We start from the raw sequence: 23,812 nt of genomic DNA, 5'->3' as shown, positions 1-23,812 counted from the left end.
ACATCTATGGTGCAATCAAAGAGTCCGCAGCTGCCAGGCCAGCCCACCCCATCGTGGTGTGATGCCTGGAGACTGGAACGCTGTACCTCAGTGGTTCCATCCGGCAACAACTTTCCTGGAGGACGGGGTCCCGTTTGCCCATCACTCTCAGGAGCCCGGCGTGATTTGCCTTCATGAATGTGAGTACACCCCTTGGCTGTTAAAGCACACATGACCGACCGTTCAGCCAGCTGTTTGGTCAGCGCTGTCCGCTTCACTAAGCTAATGCTGCTCAAAAGCTAGCATAATGAGCGAAAGCTTTCGTGATTGCTTCGGACCATTTAATGAAGAATGAAGTGGCTCGCACGGTGGTCCAGATTAGCCCGAAGAACCAGCGTTTTAAACGCAGCATTAGAACCAGCTGTGATTTACAATCAAGCCCGTAACTTGAAATCTAGACGTCATCCGTGGCCACCGTCATGAAACAGTCGCCAAATGTGTATATTAGCCTCTATATGTTCACAACTGTGTCGTCCTAAAAATGTGACATGAGTAGAAGAACTTCTACTCATTTTGGCACACATTTATTCGACCCTGTCCCAGAGTGTTGTTTACAGCGGTGCCGAATGACACTGATTAATTACTGTTTTAAATAACTTCTGACCACTCACGTGAGAGTGGGAAGATATCAAAATTGGGAGGCAAATGTTGTTCATTTTGAACAGACACAATTAATTGCGAGTTTAATATTAAAATCCTCGTCAATCGACCGATAATTCGATTGACGACTGAAATCCGTGACATGTTACGTTGTTCGATTGTTTTCTCACAAGCATTAGCGTGCTAATCCTCTTCTTCGAGCTTCTCAACATCATATGAACGTGACCAGCGCCTTCTGAACCTCTGATAATCTTTTAAGAAACACAATTGCAAAATGCAAAGCTCAGTGTGAACGGGTCTTTTTCGCTCCATCTTTTGGAAGCGACCAGATTGTCCATGAGGTTGCGGTCAAGAAGAAAAGACTGGGACGGAAAGTTCATCCAGTGTGCTCGCTGTAAGTATTTCCAAAATAATTGTTATCCCCTCTACGGTGTCACACATGCACAGCTCGTATAGCCACATCCCGCATCTCACTATGTTCGTATTTTTGATGTGAACGCATTTAACCAGATGCCGACAATATTGGACAAAATAGCCACTTGGGGGCGGTGTTGTGCCACAACAGCGGTACTGTTTATTTATATCACCATCAAACCAGTTTGAAAACTTGAATGAGTAATACTCGCTGATCATTTCATGCAACTGCAATGGTCAAGTATTATTGTGGGTACCTCCAGTTCAGTGACGCTACAAACTTTTTTTTTTTTTTTGTCCACCATAATTATCGTGCCCTGTCCGGTAATCAACATTGAGCAAAAAGTGGTTGTATTTGTTTTCTTTGTGAATCTCGCACTACTTTGGCCTTGTCCTGCTCATTATGGCGCAATGGCTGAACTGATCCTCCCAGCTGCTGTCTAGAATTCAAACTGCATTGTGCTTTGATGTTGACCTAAAAAAAACAAAAAACAACTGAGGCAATGGGCCGCGTGGCACCAGCGTGCCTAATTTCCGTTGAGACTTGAAAGTTGGACGCCGTATGACTGTTTCGGTGTGGACAGGTTGGCTGGTTGTCGGTGATGTTGTTTTAGATGTGTCTGAGATAAACATTTTACTTTCACCAGTGATGAAACTTATCCAGAACTCAAGATTTCAACATTTTCGTCTTGCGTAATCGCCTTGGCGATCCTCTTAGGCAGGGGGTTGCCCAACCTTTTTTGACCGAAGATCAACTTTTCAAGAAGCTAACATTACTTGAAAACAATTTAAAGTTTTAGCCACACATGCCTCAGACAGGGTACATTTGTTTTGGTTCCGGAGTGCAGAACGGTCGAGTGTGGTGGCAAATGAGCCAAATGCAATTTGACAAGCTACAGAACGTCAGGGTCAGTCCGCAGCCAGAAACATGTGTCCCTGGGAGGAAAGGCCCTTATTGCACCCTCAGCCAGTCAACATTCCAGTGTTTGTACAACACATCCTAATGAGGCTGCTCTCTGTGGGGGGGGGGGGGAGCGGGCCATGTCTTTGGGGATTTATCTGAAGAGCTAAACAAGCAAAGAAAGATCTTGTGAATCAACCTGCTCACTTCCACTCTCCTTTGCTCTCACAAACGGAAATCACAACTGATGAAGGTGAGGCAAGTCAAGCCGCCGGAAGGGCTCACGTGTACTCGACCAAAGGTGAGAACACACTGCGTTGTTCTAAAAGTAGACTTTGGTAGAGGAGTAGAAGGACTGATTTGAATGTTCATATTCAGTTCATGACAAATACTAATCATGAATTGATCTGCGCTGTAAGGGCTAATAATTGTCCAAAATTGTTCATGTTTTTACATTGACAAATGTTCACATCGTATTCTACGTTGGCCATTTAATTGGAAATGGTTACGACGAACTGCCGTAATAGCGTCCAGATTCCTTATGCCCCTCAAGGTACGTTGTAACGAGTTTCAACTGTATTCGGTTCAAAGGCAAGCGCATAGTTTGGAATGATATCCATCCCTGACCCAAAAAAAAAAACAAAAAACCCACCAATAAAACCTAAATGTCAAAGCCAACTATGCGAGAACAAACTCCACGCAAAGCAATCGTCAGAAGAGACAGCAAGGATGTGAAAGGTCAGCTTTCAAAGACATTCCGATGATTCTGCTCCGTCTTGGGAGTCGGTCCGCCCGACGCGCATTCGTTTGTTTTCTTCCACTGTGCCTCTTCCATTTTGTCAGGAAAAGCTCCCTCCTTCTTTGGGAAATTTCAAAGTCAGATTGCCTTATTTTATAACTCGACACTCTGACAAGTCTCTTGGGTGGCGGCACCAGTTCCTTTGTGCTCTCCGCCGATCTATCAAATCATCAAACGCCGCCGGCTGCGGCGCCCGCGATGACACGGAAAGGCGCGATCCGAATGTGTCGCGCGTTACGTTGATCTATTCGCTGGGAAATGCGCCACTCAGAAGTCGACTTTGTTGCCACCTCGTCTGTCTGAAGGAAATGAGTGTGCTATCCGCGGACATTTCTCAAATTCCTCTCCTTGTGTCATTACTGCTCAAGCAAATAACGGGCTTAAGGGACAGAATTCCACCACTGAATCAACAGATTGTTTGTGTCTCCAGAAGCTCAATGCGAATTGTGGAAAGCGAGGAATTTGGCAAGTATCGTTAAACGAACGACTGAAGTTTGGGAGGAGAGCCACAGAATTGTATCCTGGGCTCTCCGCAATGGTTTTGAAGGTTAAAAGCGTTTGCACTTGTTTTAACAATGAAGAGCAACATATGGCAGAATTAAAAAAATAAATAAATAAATAAAAAATAATCTGATACATTTACCCCAATAACCATCTGAAAACGAGGGATGTCGATTTATCAAAAATTGTATTACTAAATCCTTTTTTTTTTTTAAGTCTGTTATCTAGATCTCTGGTAGCTCCAAAATTGCACTGCCAAATGGACATTTTTTTTTTTTTTTTTTTGCACTTTTAGCAGCTCTAGTCCTGGTTAATACATCAACTTCTACATCTGCCTGAGCATTTATTTTATGCCCGTTTTTGCACTCGCTGACGTCAGGAAATCAGGATATCATGTGGGGACACCACAGAGGAAACTTTCAAAAAGACAAAAAACCCTCCACATTGTTGCATGTTTGAACTTGGCAAAACAGCACCTGCATGTTCCACAGCACGACTGACCAAAAGAATATAGTTTAAAAATAAACCGGTGGATGAAAACACACATACGATTGAAAGAAAAGCGCTTTTCCGTGTCCCGTTCAGACAAGCCCCGAGGAAAAGTTGAGGATGTTTGCTTTTCCCCTCGTTACAGCTGCGGGTCACTGAGCAAGTATCGGCGTTTACCCCCCTCGCTGCCCTCACAGAACCATTTCTATGGGTTTGAATTCTCGAAGAATCCATATTTTACCAATTGTGCGCCTGCAGTTGATTATAAAAGAAAAGGCAGAAGACATTTTTTTTTCTAACACAGCTCGTTATTGAGGCGTCTGTCGAAAGACGGAATCAATGGGCATCAGTGCGCGGTCAGGAAATCGTCATGTGTACCTAATAGACTTGAAGGATTGACTAACATCAGAGCAAACCAGTTCACTGAAACATAGTGTGCAGTAAGATGATGTATTTTCTGCATTGTCAATTTGAAACCAAATCCTATTTTTCTGCAATAAAGGAATGGAAATTTGGGATCAGCCGATCTCATTCACGGATGATTGGTTGTCTGTTTTCTCCCGTCCGGGTTTGCTGTCACTCTGCTCATCTGGTCCCCCGGTTAATAGAAGTGAGGCACCGCTCCATGTCTTGATTTCTTGTTATTTAGAAGGACCCAGACAAAGTTTCCGATCGATAGATCTTCATAGCGAGGCTGGTCGACAAAGAAGACAAACGTGGATTTCCATCTGTATGTCCTTAAGCTTGTTGACTCAAACGGCGTGATCCAGTCCGGATTATCCGGCAGCGAGTGATCCCCGCCAGCTCTCTGTTCAGCAGCTGTGTTGACTGTCTCATGCGCGGGAAGCCTCCATCACGACGAGGCTTGACCGCCACTGCGGCGAGCTGCCATATCGTCACGCAACACACGACCTTTTTCACTTGGAACACGTGGACCCGGAAATGACTGTCGGAGCGTCTTCGCAGGCCTCGAGGGTCTCAACCAGGCTTTATTCGACTAATGAATGGTTTGGGGGATGTTTATGCAACTCTTTTCTGTCTGGAATTGCCGCCGGCAATGTTGACAATCTCCCGTATTTGCTTCATGAAACATTTCAGCCGCCATGGCTCGATGACAATGTCGTCGGCTTTTAAGTTGATCTGTTGTTGACGTTCTGTTTCTTGCAGTGACGCTTTGGGAGCAGGAAGCATTTTCTTCTTCAGTGCACTACTTGATGTTATCTGTCTTGTGTCACGAAGCTCAGGACACTGAAAGGCCAAATTGTGCTCCCCCCGAGCGCTCTTCTTCACTTGTTGGTTCTCCTCGAAGTTCAGCTTCAGTCATAATCAGAAGACTTGCCCTTTTTTTTTTCATTTTAGTCTGCATTGTCTAGTTTGGGGAGTCCTTTTGAGCTATTGTCTTCTGATTTCCGCTGGTGGTCTGTCAAGCAAACAACACTCAAAAGGGAACAGTCTCTTTTCTCCTTTCGCAAGGCTTGCCCCCCCCCCCCCTCTTTTTGATGTTTTCTGGAGGACAGTGCGGTATGTTCTTGTATTGGGCCAGGAGCGTATTGGACTTTTAAATGCCAGTGGGGAAGGAAAGACCCCGCTGGCTTGTCAGCGTCTCTGACCCCCTTTTGGCACAATAGCCCCCTTTCCCCTCCCACTCATTTCCCTGCCAAGCTGGGAAGAGTAAATATTTATCGGTCCCCACAACAATGACCATCTCGGAGGGTTTGAAAGAGACTTTGACCAGAGCACTTGCAAAGCTGCCGTCGGGTCGGGGCCGAAAGATGGGCTCTTCTCAGTTTGAAACGGAGCATCTCCATCGTGTCCCCCTAAAACTTTGCATTTTTGGGTCCTGGGATGATGATGACGAGTTAGCGGCATCGAGAAACATTTGCGCCAGGAATTCATCAAGGCAAAAATGATCCCAAGAGTAAGCGTTCACTTTCTTGGCAATGACTTAACACGGCGGCCATCTGCCCACTGCGGAAATGACACAGCACAGGTGCCCTTGAAATGTCCAACAAATCTTTGATTTAAAAACCACAAAGTCATGTGATTAAAAAAAAAAAAAAGTTGAAAGCAGCCGCACACAATGCTGCGTTGTATAGCAGCTCTTCTTGCACCTCAGCTCCGCTCGACTGCCAGCTTTTCAATTCCAAATTGGAACAGCACCAACCTCAAAACTGCAGATCTTGCTGTGCAGCGCCGCTCCTTCCCGTTATTATTCCTTTCAGGGGAGGTTCGAAGACCCAAATCATGATGTCATTCCGTAAGGCTGTCACGACTAATTTCCCTCTTATTTTTACGGACTCCTACGATTAATGCCAGACCATTAACTGAGCCCCCCCCCCCCCCCATCTTCTTTGACAGCACTTTTACACTGTAGGTAAATATGGAAGTACATACATACGACAACTAACAAAGTCAGCTTTAGCCAGAGCGAATTCAACCACATTTGGGGAAGAACAATGTTGAATTTACGACACGCATTGAAATGACGTCACCAATTTTACTCGGGCAAAAATGTCAGCAGATGTCAGAGTTTGGGTGCGGAGGAGCTCCGAGAGCTAAAGTGGGGCCAGGACAATTCAGGATTTGAAACAAATAATAACATTTGAAAAAGAATTTGAACTACAGCGGGAGTTGTAAAATTCCTTCAAGTCCAAGATCTTCTTGATGACTTGCGAAACACTGCGTGAACTTTCCCCAGCTACGTCATTGTCATTCCTCATTTCTTTACATGACCTCCTCAAATGTTGGTCTTCTATCCCCCCCAAACGGTAAATCAAAGAGTGAGCGCGCATTTACATTCCGAGCAGCAGCCTCGTCGGACTCTTTTTCCATAATCCGTGACTGCGTATCGTCAAGCCTTTTCTGTTGACCTCTTTTCTTGGCCAATTGTTTGATTCGAATTCATTAGGTGCCATGTTCACAATCTTGTCTCCTTTGGCTAATTTAACCTGTCGCCGTTTTGCATACGTCTGGGCAGCGCTTGGTCACTCTTGTGTTTTGAAAAAGTGCTACAGAAAGAAAAGTCTTAACTTTCTTACATTGTGTTGCACTCTCGTGCCGAGTCTTCCACTTTGCTTTTGCACGTAATCATTTTAAAGGCGGGAAATTTTAGCATGACAAGAGAGTGGATTCAGATTGTACGAACGCTTGGCGCATACGTCCATTTATGTGGAGCCAACTGCGCAACCCGCCCAAAACCTTGGAGGGCCCCTCAACGGCGCAAGATGACACTCGATGAAGTCAGATTTGTTTCAGACACTGGCGACGCGCCAAAGGCTGTGCTCTCACAACGTCGTATCGTGCTCAGTATTCTGCTTCGGACATCAAAACGGAGGTATCCTCAGCATAGCTCGACAGAATAGACGACGTGCCCGCTTGCATCTGCAGTTTTCGCAGCCCTTGATGTCAAACAGTCCCGAGCGAAAAGTGAGGGGACGAGCGCGCCATCAACATCCTGCGAAGTCAAAGCAAAAAAGATCACCTGTCCATGATGAAGTCAATCATGGGCAGATCCTCAGACGGCGCATGACGATTGGTGAAGAAAAAGCTTTGCGTATTTCCGCTTATGTTGGAGTGTGTCAGACATCCGAAAGTTTTATGACAGCAGGATGTGATCTCGTACCTCCCCAAGATTTTCAACCACCCAAAAATTGTCCATCACAGTCCCCCCGCCCTCAGAGGCCTTCGGAGAAATTTCACACGCGGATGTGATCTTTCGGGTTTTCGCACCGTTTTGCCTGCAGAGGAAAGTGAGTCAAGATCGTCTTTGAAATTGGTGTTTTTGGACATCATGCGCTCATATGCTTTGGAAATGAAAGACTTGACTGTTTTTGTACTCCTCATTTACTCTCAAACGGATGTGTTTGTGCTTCAGTTCGTGTTTTTTTTTTTTTTTTGCTTGATTCAATCTTGGTCATGAAGTTGTATTATGACAAAACATTTCCGTTATTGGTATGAGTAGAAGTGGAACCAAAATATGATGGAAAATGAAAATGAATCTCTGGCCAGAATGCCAAGTCGCCGCTCAGCCATTGTACCGCATTGTCGGTTGTCCCGTTTACCGATCTTCGCCACTGTTAGCGAGTTATTTGGCCAACTGCCTCAGCGCTGTGTGGCGATGCACCGTTCACGTTCAGGCAAACGGTCGTCTGAGTGGCCCGAAGAAAAGACTCCCCAATCTTCCCCCCGTCGCCCTGTTTGTCTGCGTTTGTAGTTTGATCAAACCCCAAGACTGTTGAAGGAAATGAAGATCTCCTTTCCAGCTTTGCTCTTTGATTTGCGAGGACCCCCCCTCATTTGCAATGCCGCTTCCTTTCTTCCATTTGATAAGGACCGTCTGTTTGCATACCGCCTCTCTTTCGCCGTCTGCTTTCGGGTCAGTCCCTCCCACAGTCGTCTCCTTCTCAAAGCCAACAGAAAGAGGATTTCTGATTGAACCGTGTCGTTTCCCAGACAAGCGAGTGCTTCAGGCCTCTGGGGAGGGCAGAGGGGCGGCACGGCGAAAGACGCAAGTATTGATTTTGAGAAATGACAATGACATAGAAGGGCCATTCTGTACCATTGTAAGTATAATTTTATAGAATAAGAAATCCATGGATTTTTGAATGGGGGGGTGTAGACTTTTTATACCCACTGTACAAATCGCTTAACCTTTCATGTCGATATTAAGTTAGCGGTTGCTTTGATTTGCAATGCCGTTGGTCTTGAAATCATAGCAAATGGGGGCATCTCGCCCGTGGCTTTTGCACCTGCCAACTGATGAGTGAACACGTGCATGTGATGTCATCCTCACCTTTGAGGTGCCAGTCAACACATCAGAGAAGAATGTTGACTAGAAGTGCCGCTCCACTTTTCTGCCAGTCTCTTCAAGTCTAGCCAACGGCTTTTATTCTGGTCTGTCGCGTGCTTTTCTCACTATGTTGCATAATGATAAGAACCAGACGGATCGGCCATCTGCATCACGTCTGACTCTTTCCAACGTGCACTATATCAGCACGCCAAGCGAAATATAACTTTAAAAAGTTGCTTTCAGTTCAGTCCCAATGCTCAGTATGTTCAAAGGTCCGACGTTATTTCAACATTTGACGCGCAGCGGCAAACGTTGCCCTGCGAGCGACTCAGAAAGAGACAGAAAAGATCAGTTCTTTTGGTATTGTTTTGCGTATGACAAGAAGGCCGGTTGGAAGCCAGCCGTGGAGTCGATCTTGCCAAAGATCTGGTGCCCATTTTTTACGTTGCAAAAGTAGTGATTTATCCACAGGCAGAGAACCACTTCAGTGGTGGAATCTGCATGAAATAGCATCTCTCTCCATAAATACCAGTGCCATCCATCAGAACGACTTTATTTCCAGCGTATCGGGAGGCGGCTTGAAGCCGGTCCTTGAAGTAGACTGATTTATTTTCCATGCTCAAAAATGCATATTAAAACGAGACACTCATCTTGCATGCTACAGTGTATAATGCTGGAAGCGGGCAAAGGCCGGGACGAAAACATTTTGACTTCGGCCTGTGCTCAATATCGGCAAGTTGCGTTTATATTTTGCCCCTAATAATCGGAACGCTCTCATAGTCATGCATGACACCAACCGTCACTTTGACGAGTTGTGTGCAGTTGTTGTCGTCTCGAGGGCTTGTGGGTTTTCCTGTTGGGCCTCTGTCCTTCCAAGCACATTATGGCCTTTGATGTGGTTTGCAGTTTTTGGCTCCATGCAGGCCAACCGCCCCGCCCCTCCCCACTGGCATTATACTGCCACATGTGACACTCAAGGCAAGGGGAAAAGGTAAAGGCGTCAGCATGCATCAGTGCATTTGGTATCAGTGTGATTATTAGAGATGATCACAAAGCACGAAATGACTTGTTGGGCTTTGACTGGCCTGGAGGCCAGATGCGTCAGCGTGCCGCACGACTGCAGATGATTACGGTTTGCTATATGAACTGTGTGTTAATCCTGGCGGACGGCTGCAATCCAAGCCAGGTACGGCCCTCTCTGCCTTCCGAGCATACTCGGTGATAAAACTCGTCCCCTGCCGAGGAGATATTTTTACCAACAAAATTTCTTTACATGGTCCATCAGGTTTCTTTTAGCAAAGTGCAAGACTGGTGGAGGTGAAATATAAGGATTCTTTTTTTATTTGATGTCTGACGTCATGCATGCCCCCCCCCCCACAACTCATTGATGTATTTTTTTTTTTTTTTACAGATGAAATTTTAATGGCCCCTTTTGAATTACATTTAACATTTCTATTTTAACACTACATGCCATGTCTACACGCGTAGCGCTTTATTGAAACAAGACAATGTGTTTGTTTCCGAGTACATGAAAAATAATATTGAACAAAGTTGAAGATAGCATGTTAGCTTGGCAAGCGTCCCAGTTTCTCATGTGGCCCCTTTGCAAAATGAATTCCCCAGCCCTGATCGAAGAAGATGATGTTTTTTCTTTTTCTGGCTGTCGGTGTGCAAAAGATGAGCACCCCCGATTATTCGGGAATGACTTGCGTGGCAGTGAGCGGGTTAAAGGCGAGACGACGGTGGTCCTATCAGTGAGTTGCGCTCCAGGCAGTCCCAGCCCACCGCCTCCTGCCAGCCTTGCCTCACTCTTCTCCGGAGGAAAAGGTGGTGTGCGGACACACCGCCCTACGCTGGTCTGACATGCTTCTGTCTTTCCTGGCTTTCGTTGTTTTTTCGGTCTGCGGCTATTTGCGCTGCACGGGAAGACTTTTTTTGTTGTTTTTGTGGGGTGGGGGGCGTCTCCGATTAGGCGCCGCGTGTTGCAAGGACGAAGCGTTGGGACAAACCCACCGCACACGGTAGGTTGTGAAGCTTTAGTGGCGTGCGTTTCATTTTCGCGTCTTGAGCCGGTGCGATTTCCCAAAGGAACCGCGAACGTGCGCCGAAGCTGCGCAGGCACGATGACGTCGATGATGCCCTTCGCTGTGTCGGTCTCGTGTGTGGGGGGCACTTTGGGGATTGCAGCGTTGCTTCATCGCTAGGTTGCTCAAGTGTTGTCTTTTTCCCTAAATAAAAAGAAGCGCGTGCAATGTCTGGCTTTGCAGTGAATTATCTGGCTTTGTGGAAACAGGAAGTAAGCATGAGCCAGGCGCACCGCTTCAAGTGAAATGGTTTTAGAAACTCGCTTGGAAGCTTTCATTTGATTAATTTGTTGCGATTAAGTAGTCAGAAAGCCACCCTCACGAAACTTTCTTTTCCGGAGACATTCAAAATAATTGTCACCAAGACGTCACAAATCCAAAAGTGCGCACTCGCCTTTTGTGCAAGTACTAGTTTTGTGAGCAACCTAGTGATTTTGCCTTGTTAATTACAAAAAAAAAAAAGTTTATACGTGGTGTTTGTGTGTCCGTCTTAGTGGCAGGGCAGCAATTTGAGTTTTTTTTTTTTGGCAGTAGCCTACTTGTGTTGGAAAATCAAGAGCATTTTGCCAGGGTGTGTTTGTCTCTTTTTCCTCTGATGGGACAAGCCAAAACTGTCAGTGCTGTTGCCCAGATTTTAAACAGCCCAGCTTGTAAAAAAAAACAAAAAAAAAAAACGACCCTTGCGGGGTCAAATATACGCCTAGTCTGTCCTGACAACTAGAAACATGTCAAAGAATAGTAAGTCAAGCTGTAGGTAACTGGGCGGGGAGTGTGCTGCATGTTGATGTGAACCGAGTGGATTAACCGTCTCCTGACTGAGGCCTCGTAATTACGGCACATTAGCCTAAATGAAAGGGATGCCAGGTGCCTCAACTGCAGCTCGCTGTCGCCCGAGGTGTCTCAATCACTCACACCCCCACTCGTCAGAACCCCTCTCATGAGACCTTGTCCAAAAGATTCTTCGTCATCTGCTGCGTCATTCCTAACCACTTACTTATGGGAATCGGGCCAAATGTCTTGGCCTGCCTTTCTGATGCGTCAGGGAAAAAGAAATAACAAATCTTTGCCTCATCCCCATCGCTGTAGGTGATACTGAAAGGCATTACAAATATCTCAAATGACGTCCAAGAATTTGGTCATGTCTCTTCCGAACATACTTGAGCAAAATTAATTTTCAACCTCAAACGTCAATAATTGTAACTTTCTGGTTATGTGCGGAAAACAATAAATGTTGACGTCGAGACACCTCCTGCAATCGTCATACTTTTTGTTACAAACCGAAGTCGGCCACTGTCAGAGAAGGGTTATTTGGCCCTTGCGTGAAAAGGTTTGTGGACCCCTGGTCAAAGGCAATTTGTGTCACTTGACGGCATCACGTTGCACTCGTACTTTTAGTGTTCCATGTGTGTGTGTTGTGCTCAGTTCCGCAAGCCTCGGCCACTTTTTAAATGCAACCCAGTTTGAACTGTATCGGGCATACCGCCCAAAACCACAGGCATGCCCGTCCGATCCCCGCCCGCGCGCCCCCCCCCCCCCAGGCACCGGCTCGCCCACATGCTAAAATTGCCGCCAAGATTCTAATTTCTTTTCTTCCGGCCCGCTAAATTGTACAGTCCTGAAAATGAGCTAATTTGTTGGCCCTGTTGTCATTCCAAAGGAAGTTGCAGTGAACGCACGCCTTGTGTCTTGGAAAATGACTCACCGTTAAAAACCAGTGGAGAGTTTACACATTCTTCATTATTTTATGGATTATGGAAGGCTAAAACATGTTTATACTTGGCAAACCAACGCAATCTATGATGTCTTCTGTTTTTTTAAATTCACCCCAGAGGAGTGACAGGATACCGGCCAGGCCACTCCGGAGAGGACGATGGCCCTAAGCGACGCGGTCGATGACCATCCGGCCCCCAGCGGTGAAGGGCATCCTCTTGGCACCGGCGGGAACGCACCTTCAAACAACGGCACACAGGACAGCAGTTTCCAGGAGCCTCACGCGGCCGCTTCGAAGGGCGATGACCTTTCAGCAGAGGCACACGAAGAAACCTCACTTAGGAATGCGGCACGTAGACAGCCGCAAAAGAAGCCAAGATCACACGTCCAGAGAACAAACAGACCGAGCCAAAACGGCGGAGTTGTCAAACAGAACGGAAGCCTTCGGACGCTCCCCCGCCCGACCGCCGCCGCCGCACCTTCCCCCGCCGTCACGGACTCGCAAACGCTAGCCAAACGCCAGCTTTCATCCGCTCCATCGCCGCCCTCCCCTTGTCTGCAGCCCGCAGCGCCCTGCTGCCAGCAGTGTCACTTCCACTCCTTTTGCTGCCCGTGCGGTCAGCAGGAGTGCCCTCCCCTCCAGATTGCAGGCATGGGCCACGGGCCCGGCTTGGCTCCTCACTCCAGGAGCCCTCTGACCTGCTCTTGTTGTCCACCCGCCTGCAATTACTCACACCCGCGGCCCCATCTTACACACCCGACCACCCCGCATCATCTACTCCATCACAGTCACCAGCCCTGGCAGGAGCACCTCCAGAGTTCAACACATCCGACTGGGATTAGGTATGTGTCGTGCTGTGTGTGCATGTGTTTTTTTTTTTTTTAATGTAGCAGTCTTTTAACTGTACATGACGGGAAACGCCGTCACTTGAACAATTCTATCATGTCCGTGCAAAAGCAGCCACATGTGGTCATTGTGACGACAGCGAAAGGATGCTGAGAAATGCCTCCCCCTTCTTTTCCTAACCTCATCCTGACAATTTTGGCAACACAGAATCTGACACCCAAACATAAACAAACCTAATGTCAAGAAAATAGTATCCAGCTCTTTGTGGCATAAGTGCAAAGACATTTTTGGAAAGATGGCATTTTGCATTGTTTTTTGAAGTTGACAGAATTGTTTTTTCCATCATGTTCATATTTCTTTTCAGTAAGGTTTCGTTTTAGTCTGTTCAATAAAAGTTGATCCCGTGACCGAAGGTAGCCCTCTGCGCAGCCAACAACTTTTAACTCGGAACCATTTGAACGCTCTTGAGGTCTCTCGCAACCAAGCATTTGCCTGTCAAAGCGGCACGCTAGTATGAAAGCCATTTGTTGGCAAAGCTTTCTGCTTTTCCGAGTGATCCATATTTAGTGAGAAGGGAGTTGACTTTTCCTCTAAAACCGCAGCCCATCACCGCATCTGGAACTGGGACCATTTAATGGCGTGCATAATTATTTGCATCATCCTACAGTATATTTACCAATGCTGCAAACATGGGGAGGGAGTTGGAGGAAATTTTGTACAAGTAATTATTTACATGTGTGCTTGTTTTTATCTGCGCGTTATTTATTTATGATGATTCCCTCCCACTTCTCAACATGGAATTTTCTTCACTCGAGTTTAATAGGATGTCCTCCGGTCCCTCCACATACGTACAACTCTGGAAAAACAACTTTTTTCGGTACTGCCGAAAGATGGGATGTGTGTCGTCGCTAGCACACCTTCGATCCCGAGTGGGCAGAGTAAGGCATTCAACTTGAAGGCATCCGTGGATCATCCCTCCATACATTTATTCCATGTTTTCCTCTTTTTTCTTTCTCCCCTTTCATATACTCCTTTGACCTCCTTAAACGCACCGCTACCACCCCCTTAGCCCCATTTCTCATTCCTCTTGTAAATGGGGAGCAGATGTGGTCTTTGGACTCTTTCATGTTGAACCGATTGCTTACTTACCTAAACAGGTGTCTTCCTTTTCCTTCAGTCTCTCGCATATATATATATATATATTTTTTGTCCTATGTAGAGTTGTACAGGTGAGGCAAGTCTACCTCGGAAAAATATTAGCGCTCGGCGGTCGAGCACACTGGTTCAAAAGTAACAATGTAAAAATGATTTTGCTTTCCTTCAGGAAAATCTTCCAGCAGCACCACCAGTACAAGTTAAAAAAAAAAAAGTATATTAAAAAAAAGTCTCATAGTAAACGTTCAAAATATTTTTTCTTAAATCTCATCAAAGTATTGTCGTTTCTCGAGAATAGCACTTTTTTTTTTTCGCAAGAATTGCAGCGTGTCACTGTACGGATTACCTAGAAAATGCAGTGATCTCCTTAAGCAGCCAGAAGCAGCAAGCCTTTTAAAAAAAAAAAAAAAAAATGTGCTGGCACGCTGCTGAGAAATAAGAATGTTGACAGTATGTCCCTCTTTGATCCTGCCTTCATGGACAGGTGTTTACTCAGAGATGACTATCTTTACGGGTTTTGTCCCATCTGCTGTCTGTCATGGGGGGCTTACAGAGAGAGAGAAGAACACGGCGTGTGTGATTGAAGGAAAAGGTGGAGCAACGTTAAGTGATAACGCTGAACATGACAGAGCCGCAAATTGTCAACAATATTTTCATGGGGCCCCTCCAGCAGCCGTGGGCTCATGCAATTGCGTCACTCCCCCCGCCTTGGGCGCCTCTGATACCAAAAAAAAAAAGTGGTCTCAAAAACATTTTGTAGCAAAAACAAATATGAAATTGTCGCAGTTGAGTAATGAAATAATTTTTCGACTGGCTTTCAAACCGTTGGCACAGTTGTATGACTTGCCTGGCAGCGGGCCATGTTTTTTCCGCCTGCTCTTGTAATGACATTTTGAAATGGGCGCACGTCCGCCCATTTGGTGGCTTGCTCGAAAGCTAATCATGTGACGCGTTCCAGCAAGACGCACATCAGGGTGAGGGAAGCCTTACTGCTGACACTAATTGCTTCGATTTGAAGCCCCGTTTTACGGAATATTTGCCCACCTGTCTGACAGCGGACATTCCGCAACGTCTGAACCTTTAACTTCAGCCCCGAGACACACAGACTTGTGTCCATGCACGCGTTATATAAGATCAGAAATAAGCGCTTTCTAAATTGTCGAAGAAAATGATTGATGAAGTACTGAATTGGTTTTCACTTGTTCACTGATTGTTCGTTGCCTTTCACGGCCGCTCGTGATTAGTCACCATTGTCAACTCAGCCATATTTAGAAAGGAAAGCTGTGATGACGAAGTGCTTTCTTTCCCACTCTACGATTGGAGCGTCTTTGGCACAACCCAAACAAGGAACATCTGATTTCATCTTCAACAAACTATCTTTTTATATCTGCAATCATTGTTTGTTTTAGCGGGTCTAGAATATGTTTTGAATCTCTATCAAAGGGTTTAACGACACAAATTGTCATGATCATTGCGATTAGGTGAACCCACTTGTGATGCAGGAAGGCTAACACACATCGCCATCCTCTCACACATGCTTGACAACCCCCGGCATTTTTTTTTTTTTCCTTTGCTCTGTCAGCACAGCGTTGAGTGAGTGGCCAGTGGCCTGTGTTTACCTTATTAATTAGCCCAGTGATCCAGAAAGACTCCCACAGGTAAATAGAAAAACAGTGAATGTTACACAGACAAAAGAAAAAAAAGACAGACGCAAGAGTAAGCACCCCCACGCCCCTTTCAAAAAAGGAATGTATCTGCAGTGAATGGCCTCGAAATGCCAGTTTTTGGCCACTGGCCCACCTGACATTTGCACAAAGTTTAAAATCGAAGCCCCTCAGTCATGGCGTTATCATTTTAACATAGCCAGTAATGCATTTGACATTTAAAATGTGGATCGTGTGTGTGTGTGTGTGTGTGTGTGTGTGTGTGTTTTTTTCCCCAGACATTGACGCAAATGAGTTCCTTGAGCTCACGACAAGTAGCCATGGGTACATTCCAAAAGTGAAGCAACATTATGGCTCCTGAAAATAAATGCAAACAGTGTTTCTATAGAGCTCCATGTGGAGGAGAAAGTGTTCAATTACACATGTATATATATTTTTTTAACATTTCAAAGGGATTTTGAAACTCTGCTGTCAGAACCAATCGTTTTTTATGCTTTTCCACCGCACACTGCGTACCGCGCTGTATGTGCTGTTGCTCACATTGGGAGCCAAAGGTCTCGTGGCGTCGTAAATTAATCGTTCTCGCCTCCTCCAAAGCCTTGCAAAATATGTTTGGGATTGGCCACTGCTTTGACATCAAAATGTAAACGTTATTTATCTGTCTCATTTTCTTTTTCAGCCCCGCATGGCCCTTTCGATTCCCCAAAAGGTAAGGACTGCCAAAACCAAGTCTTACCCGCCCTCCCCTGCCCTCCCCTCCCATTATTCCCATCCTCCATCCATCACTGCTGTCATACCTCAGCAGTGAGTCATGAGTGATCTTGTGGGAGTTGCAAACGTCTGTCTGTACCTGGCCTGAGTAAACCAGCAGACTGCATCTCATCATTTCTCAGTTGCATGCTAGCGCTAATTCAATACAGTATGCGTCCATGTTTATAATTGATCCGATTTTTGTCGGGGGATGTTGGACAGCGGCGAACCTTGTCATCTCGAAGCCATTTCGAGTCTCCTCCTTGCGTTTTCAGCTATTCTGAGCTAATAGCGGATTGGCCGGTGGTGGTGCTCGGTGTGTGCACGGTGCTCATTGTGGTGTGCGCCCTGGTGGGCGTTCTGGTTCCTGACCTCCCCGATTTCTCTGACCCTCTTTTGGTGAGTAATTCATTTTTAAGATGTTTAGGTAAATACAAGTCTCAGTGATGGACGAAGAACGGTGAAGAATGAACGGTCGAAACGCTGACGTGGACGGTATCCGCTGGCAAATAATACGGCGACCGTTTATCCAAAGTTGTTATTTTGTGCAAATGCAGATTAGCAGTTGCCGCCAAAATCGTTGTTTTGCATGTCTTCAAAGGGTTTCGAGCCTCGAGGAACTGCCATCGGTCAACGCCTGGTCACCTGGAATAACATGGTGAAGAACACGGGCTACAAAGCAACACTGGCCAACTATCCCTTCAAATACGCTGACGAGCAGGCTAAAAAGTAAGCGTGAACACGGCCCTTTCTGTCAAGGTCATGATCGGATCTATTAATAATGTAATGATCTCATCGTCTTGATTTTCTATTGCTTTCAAGTCACCAGGAACCTAAGTGGCCCGAAGACCACTTTGATCGAGAAAAACGGCACGCAGAGTGGGACTTCAGGAAGGAGTTCTTCTGCGATGTGCCTGGTAAACGTGCCATTTTCTGGAACAATTCTCACCCGAAGATGAATTTCATTTTTGGGAAAAAAAGGTTCTGTTTTGCCTCACTTTGATGAATGTGATGTCCTTCTCCTTGATACGTCGTGCAGGCTCCAGCTATTCCAGGCTGGTTTTCTCATCTGCCGAGGGGAAGAATTTGTGGAGTATTCAGGCCATCAAATCCATGTGTAATCTGGACAACACTCGGGTACGAACGAGGAGCGGCACCAGACACTTTCATGGTCATGTTGTCATTGCCACTGCCCAGAGTTGAATCACCTTTGCATTAGATGCTCACTGAACTGAGCTTCAAAAGAAAATATTGTAAAAAAAAAAAAAAAAAAGTTCTGTATTTTTTTGAATGAAGGTGTTGTTTTGAATTGGTCTGTCCGCAGGTGCGCTCTCACCGTGACTACTGGAGCCTCTGCCAGCGCACCAACGATGCCTCGTGCTGCCCCAGCTGGACGCTCGGGAACTACATCGCGGCGCTCACCAACAGGTCATCCTGCCAAACGATTACCGAGCGCGACGTGGCGCACACGCTGAAGATTTTGCGCTCGTGCGCCAAGTATTATCACAACGGCACGCTGGGACCCGATTGCTGGGACATGGCCCTCAAGCGCAAGGATCAGCTCAAGTGCGGCAACGTGCCCCGCAAGTGCACCAAGTACAACGCCGTCTACCAGATGATGCACTTCCTGGTTGATAAGGACTTCCTCAGTCCCAAGAGCCTGGAGTTTCCTCCACCCGTGCTCATGTACAGCATGCTCTTCTCGCCCACAGAAAAGGGAGAGTCCATGATGAACATTTACTTGGATAATTTTGAGAACTGGAACTCCTCGGACGGCGTGACCACAGTCACCGGGATCGAGTTTGGCATTAAACACGACCTCTTTCAGGACTACCTCCTAACGGACACGGTGTACCCGGCGATCGCCATCGTGATCGTCCTGCTGGTCATGTGCGTGTACACGCGCTCCGTTTTCATCACCCTCATGACAATCATCGCCATCATCAGTTCCCTCATTGTGTCTTATTTTCTCTACCGCCTGGTTTTCAACTTTGAGTTTTTCCCTTTCATGAACCTCACGGCCCTCATCATCCTGGTGGGAATCGGCGCCGACGACGCCTTTGTGCTTTGCGACGTCTGGAATTACACCAAATTTGACAAGCCCCGTGCCGAGCTGGCGGAAACGGTCAGCGTGACGTTGCAGCACGCCGCCTTGTCCATGTTCGTCACCAGCTTTACCACCGCCGCCGCTTTCTACGCCAACTACGTCAGCAACATCACGGCCATACGCTGCTTCGGCATCTACGCCGGAACGGCCATCTTGGTCAACTACGTCCTCATGGTGACGTGGCTGCCGGCGGTGGTGGTGTTGCACGAGCGCTACCTCCCGAGCGCGTTGCCCTGTTCCAAGCCCCAGCGCCAACAAAGCGGCTACGGCCTGCGGGTGATCGCGGCGGGTCTCTGCCGGAAGGCTCACAAATGCTTGTTTAGTGTCTCTGAAGCCTCGAGGATCTTCTTTGAGAAGGTTCTGCCCTGCGTCGTCATCAAGCTGCGCTACCTCTGGCTCTTCTGGTTCCTTGCGCTGACGGTGGGCGGGGCGTACGTCGTTTGCGTCAACCCGAAGATGAAGCTTCCCTCGCTGGAGCTGGCTGAGTTTCAGGTCTTCCGTTCCTCTCACCCTTTCGAGCGCTACGATGCCGAGTACAAGAAGCTCTTCATGTTTGAGAGAGCGCATCACGGAGAGGACCTCCACATGCCGATCACCATCATCTGGGGTGTCACGCCCGTAGATAACGGTGACCCCCTGAACCCCAAAAACAAGGGAAAGTTGATGCTGGATAGCAGCTTCAACATCGCCAGTCCGGCCTCTCAGCTATGGATCCTCAATTTCTGCCAGAAGCTTCGAAACCAGAGTTTTGTCTTTCAGTCAGACGAGCAGGACTTCACCAGCTGCTTCATCGAGACATTCAAGCAGGTCAGTTTGACTCCTGGTGAAGTAAATTGCAATGTCTATATCCATTTTTTTTTTTAAACACGTACATAAGTCCTACCTTATTTTTAACAGTGGATGGAGAACCAAGACTGCGAGGAGGCATCCGTCTACCCCTGCTGCAGTCAATCCACCTTCCCCTACAAGCAGGAAGTCTTTGAGCTGTGCATCAAGAGGGCCATCATGGAGCTCGATCGTAGTACCAACTACCACCTGGACAGCAAGACCCCCGGACCTCGATTTGACATCAACGACACCATCAAGGCCATCGTTTTGGAGTTTAAGAGCACCTTCCTTTTCACGCTGGCCTATGAGAAGATGCACCAGTTCTATTGTGAGGTCAGAGCATGTGAATGCGGCGTTCGTTTTATGATCTTTGGTATTTTTTTCTATTTCCTCAAATGAAATGACCTCTGCTCTCTTCGACACTCCGCCCCAGGGGTGTTCAAACTTTTTCGTTTGAGGGTTGCCTCCGTCACAATTGAAGGATGATAGAGCCACTTTAAAATTCTTCACATTTTTGAAGCCTTCTGTAGTTGTCTAGTCTATTTCAGCAGCTTTCTATTGAAGGCGTTGAAGCAAACAGTTGTGGATTTTTTTTTTGGGGTGGCCAACAGCCCTCGATCTCACAGAATAGATCCAGCTCTGCACTTAACAGCAGCCGAATCCCAACTTCACATTCAGAACCCAAAAACTGTAGTAAGGTGACCATTTTTCAGTACTTGAGGATCATTAATGTGACGTCCTCATCACTCAGCCATAGAGCACAAAGTGGACGAACCTATTTTTGCCTCGAAAATTGAATCGTATTGTATCATTTTTTTATGTCATTATATATATATATATTTTTTTGTCACGCCGCGGGCCACAGTAAAATGGATGGCAGGCCGCAATTGGCCCGGGGCCTTAGGTTCGACACCACCGCTATATCCCATTTACAGTAATTGTCGTAGGCACTGTCCAGTTGAAAAACGCTGAATGTCATCGTTATCTGTTGGTCATCCAGGTGGACGCCTGGATAACGGAGGAGCTGCGCCACGCCCCGGTAGGCCTCAGCCACGGCTGGCTGGTCAGCAACCTGGAATTCTTCGATCTTCAGGACAGTCTGTCGGACGGCACTCTGGTTGCCATGGCGCTGTCGGTGGCTGTCGCCTTCAGCGTCATGCTCCTCACCACGTGGAACATCATCATCAGCCTGTACGCCATATTGTCCATCGCCGGGACCATTTTCGTCACCGTGGGCTCCCTGGTGCTTCTCGGTTGGGAGCTGAACGTCTTGGAGTCGGTCACCATTTCCGTGGCAGTCGGGCTGTCCGTGGACTTTGCCGTTCACTACGGCGTGGCGTACAGGCTCGCTCCCGAGCCGGACCGCGAGGGAAAAGTGATTTTCTCCCTCGGCCGCATGGGGTCAGCCATCGCTATGGCTGCCTTGACCACCTTTGTCGCGGGGGCCATGATGATGCCCTCGACGGTGTTAGCCTACACCCAGCTGGGCACCTTCATGATGCTGATCATGTGCGTCAGCTGGGCCTTCGCCACCTTCTTTTTTCAGTGCATGTGCCGCTGTCTGGGCCCTCAGGGCACCTGCGGCCAGATCCCGCTGCCCAAAAGTCTGCTGTGTCAGGCTTTCTCTCAGGACCCGTCCGGAGGCGCTCCATCCAAAGGGCAGAGCTCTGGTTTGGGCAAATACCAGCTGGACGGCGGGGACGGAGAGGCGGAACATTACGAATTAGAGCCGCTGGCTTCAGGTCAGAAAGCTGAAGACAAACCTCAAGAGGATCAAGAGCTTTGTCCGCAGCGTCCCAACGGCGTACGCGCGCACCGCCGCGCTTCCCAGTATTCGCACACTCAGTACAACAGTCACATGGAGGCTGGCAAACGCAGTCCTAAAAATGGCCTTGTCGATGCGCTCAACACACCCACTCGCTGCCAGTACGCCCAGAACACAGACTGCTCATGTGGGGAACCACCTCCACAGTGGACACCCCGTTCCTGTCCTCGGCCTCCCCAAGACTCGCATCCCCTCCCCCATCTTGTCCCTCTTGCGGGAAACCGGAGCAAACCGGACCCAGGGTGCGCACGCGGGAATCGCTGCAAGCACTGCGTCCCCTGTCCGCCTCCCCACTTGCACCGCTGCGGCCCGGGAAGGGTCGTATACCCCCGACAAGCGCCCGCGCCCTGCTGCCATCTTCACAAGTATTGCATCCACGCCGCGAGCCCGGAGGCCATTTCGGACCAGAGAGCCTCCAGCCATCGCGCGGCCCAAAAAGATGGCTCTTTTCGAGGCTCCGAGCCTAACGCACAAGAGCCCGATCACGGGCCAATTCTCAGCACGCCAGCCGTGACACAAACTCCGCGGTCCCCCGCCACGCAGGACTCAAGCCAAACAGACAGACATCAAGGGCCGAATGCGCGAGACGGGAGGCGTCACCCTCCGTGCGGCGTGACCGCAGAAACCGCAACGCAGGAGGATGTTTGGCGTAAGATCCCTGGCCAGCAGGAGAGCGCCGCCCTCCCCCAGAAGCCATGTGTCAAAAAGTGCAAGCAGAACTCGAAACGAGAGCGGACTTCGGCCTCGCCAAAGAAACTCGACTGTTTTAACAGGGCCTTGAAGGTGAAGTGCAACTCGGCCTCCGAGTTCAACGTTCCGAAAAGTGAAACAAGTGTGCCACCCATCATCGTCAACAGCAGTCGCTCCTCTGAAAGCTTATGTTAGGACAAAGATCCGCAACGTGAGCCGAATACTCGTCATCGTGTGATGCTAAGTGCCTCAGTGTGATTTTATACAGTAGCGCTGACCCACTAAATTGTTTCTATTTCTGCTTAGGGCTAAACTTTGTTCTTTTGAAAACAGTCTTATCACTTATTTTATTTTATTTTTTTAACAATGCGCCAATATACCGCAGGCATTTGCACAGGCAGAACAAAACGCACATATTTGCTACTGAATGTGATCACATGACCCGTGACATACGTGTCATGTTACATTTTAAAAAAAAAAACGAAAAACAGAAACACACACACACACACACACATTGCTTTTCAACTTTTTTTTATGTGCAATGAACGTCTCCAGTGGATTACGGTCTGTCCAATTAAAATGTCTCCCTTAATCGCTGTTGTCCTGTTTATCAAACAGACCACAAAATGCGTCAAGGTTCCATTGTGTGATTGTAAAAACAAGGATCTCCTCATCATTGGCTCCTAAATAGCGGCGCCTTCGCTGCTGTGTGTCCGGCCTCAAATAATTGGCAGGTTTCGAAGTCACGCTGCAGTTGACTTTTATTTTGATTTACACAAGATCAGATTTTTATCACAGCCACTCGCAAGATTATCCCAACATTATTATGGGTCATAAAGTCAATCTAGTTGAGCAAATAGGTTCTGTTGACTGAAAGCCATTTCACTTTACAGGCCCCACTCTTTCACTTATCTAATAAATGCCCCGGCGGCTATCGCCCCCGCCAAAAGCACGTGGAGGGAATTGTATATTTGTCGCCATGTTTATACAGTGGATCCACTCTGGGAGTCTGAGAGCTGACTAGGTTGCCTGTGATCGCTTTCGTGCTCGCTTTACTGTCCTTTTAATATTCAAGCGCTGTCACGACATCAGAGCTCCCTGTGTTGACGTTCTTTCCCGTGATGTGGTACTTCAAGCGGCGGTGCATTTTCAAAGCCTGCTTTGACGTGGCAAATTTTGCATTTTATTTCAGCGTCTTCACACTTAGGGTGAAGGTTTCTTTCTAACGGGCAATGGTCCTTTATTTATTGTCAAGTATTATTGAAAATTATTGTGAAGTATTGTATCTTGCCTGGGTGAGTTTCTGCTGTCGCTTCAGCCTTCATCAGAGCTGTCACTGCTTCCCGGTTGACGTGTCTTAAAAACATCTGACCGGTTTGGGAAACTTAGAAAATAAGGCTCCCTGACCCTGTCAAGCCTGTGCTTCAGCCCCCCGTGCCATCTCTACCCCTCCTCATTTTGATGGCCTCTTTTGTCCCTCTTTTGAATTTCATGGTTTCTGATGTTATGACTTTGCCGTTTTCCCGGTCCCGGTCCATGATGTGATTGTTTCTTCGGCAGTGGTCCGTCATGGCTGATTTCTTGTTATCTTGTTCTGCTTTTTGTTTTTGTGTTCTACTG

At 47.4% G+C, this 23,812-nt stretch overlaps 1 protein-coding gene and 1 long non-coding RNA gene across 4 annotated transcripts; one reads left to right on the top strand and one right to left on the bottom strand.

Moving 5' to 3' along the window:
- Positions 1–42: 42 nt before the first annotated feature.
- Positions 43–22,784, top strand: disp1 (dispatched homolog 1 (Drosophila)). Of its 3 annotated transcripts, XM_019896214.1 has the most exons (12): positions 43–179; positions 962–1,033; positions 2,208–2,255; positions 12,446–13,169; positions 16,672–16,701; positions 17,018–17,141; positions 17,344–17,471; positions 17,565–17,659; positions 17,782–17,879; positions 18,067–19,656; positions 19,747–20,010; positions 20,678–22,784. In XM_019896214.1, exons 4-12 carry the CDS (start codon positions 12,487–12,489, stop codon positions 22,385–22,387), a joined length of 4,722 nt encoding a protein of 1,573 aa, XP_019751773.1. In that variant the 5' UTR covers positions 43–179; positions 962–1,033; positions 2,208–2,255; positions 12,446–12,486; the 3' UTR covers positions 22,388–22,784. The 3 variants fall into 3 exon arrangements, with proteins under 3 accessions (XP_019751773.1, XP_019751772.1, XP_019751771.1); XM_019896213.1 differs by lacking the exon at positions 2,208–2,255 and having other exon boundaries at positions 12,448–13,169; XM_019896212.1 differs by lacking the exons at positions 43–179; positions 962–1,033; positions 2,208–2,255 and adding an exon at positions 10,308–10,553.
- LOC109531754 (uncharacterized) lies at positions 15,198–16,665 on the bottom strand. The gene is made up of 2 exons (XR_002171242.1): positions 15,820–16,665; positions 15,198–15,372 (listed from the first exon to the last, which is right to left on the bottom strand). It is a non-coding gene; the product is annotated as an uncharacterized LOC109531754 (long non-coding RNA).
- Positions 22,785–23,812: the final 1,028 nt, after the last annotated feature.

This window comes from Hippocampus comes, unplaced genomic scaffold, assembly GCF_001891065.2.
Source record: "Hippocampus comes isolate QL1 unplaced genomic scaffold, H_comes_QL1_v1.1 scaffold170, whole genome shotgun sequence".
In the NCBI taxonomy this organism is placed as follows: Eukaryota; Metazoa; Chordata; class Actinopteri; order Syngnathiformes; family Syngnathidae; genus Hippocampus; species Hippocampus comes.
This window is presented reverse-complemented; position numbering and strand designations above follow the sequence as displayed.

Coding starts and splice junctions, on each gene's coding strand:
- disp1 (XM_019896213.1), top strand. CDS start 12,487: ATGGCCCTAAGCGACGCGGTCGATGACCATCCGGCCCCCAGCGGTGAA. Junction 17,660..17,781: donor GTTCTTCTGCGATGTGCCTG/GTAAACGTGCCA, acceptor TACGTCGTGCAG/GCTCCAGCTATTCCAGGCTG. Junction 17,880..18,066: donor GTAATCTGGACAACACTCGG/GTACGAACGAGG, acceptor GTCTGTCCGCAG/GTGCGCTCTCACCGTGACTA.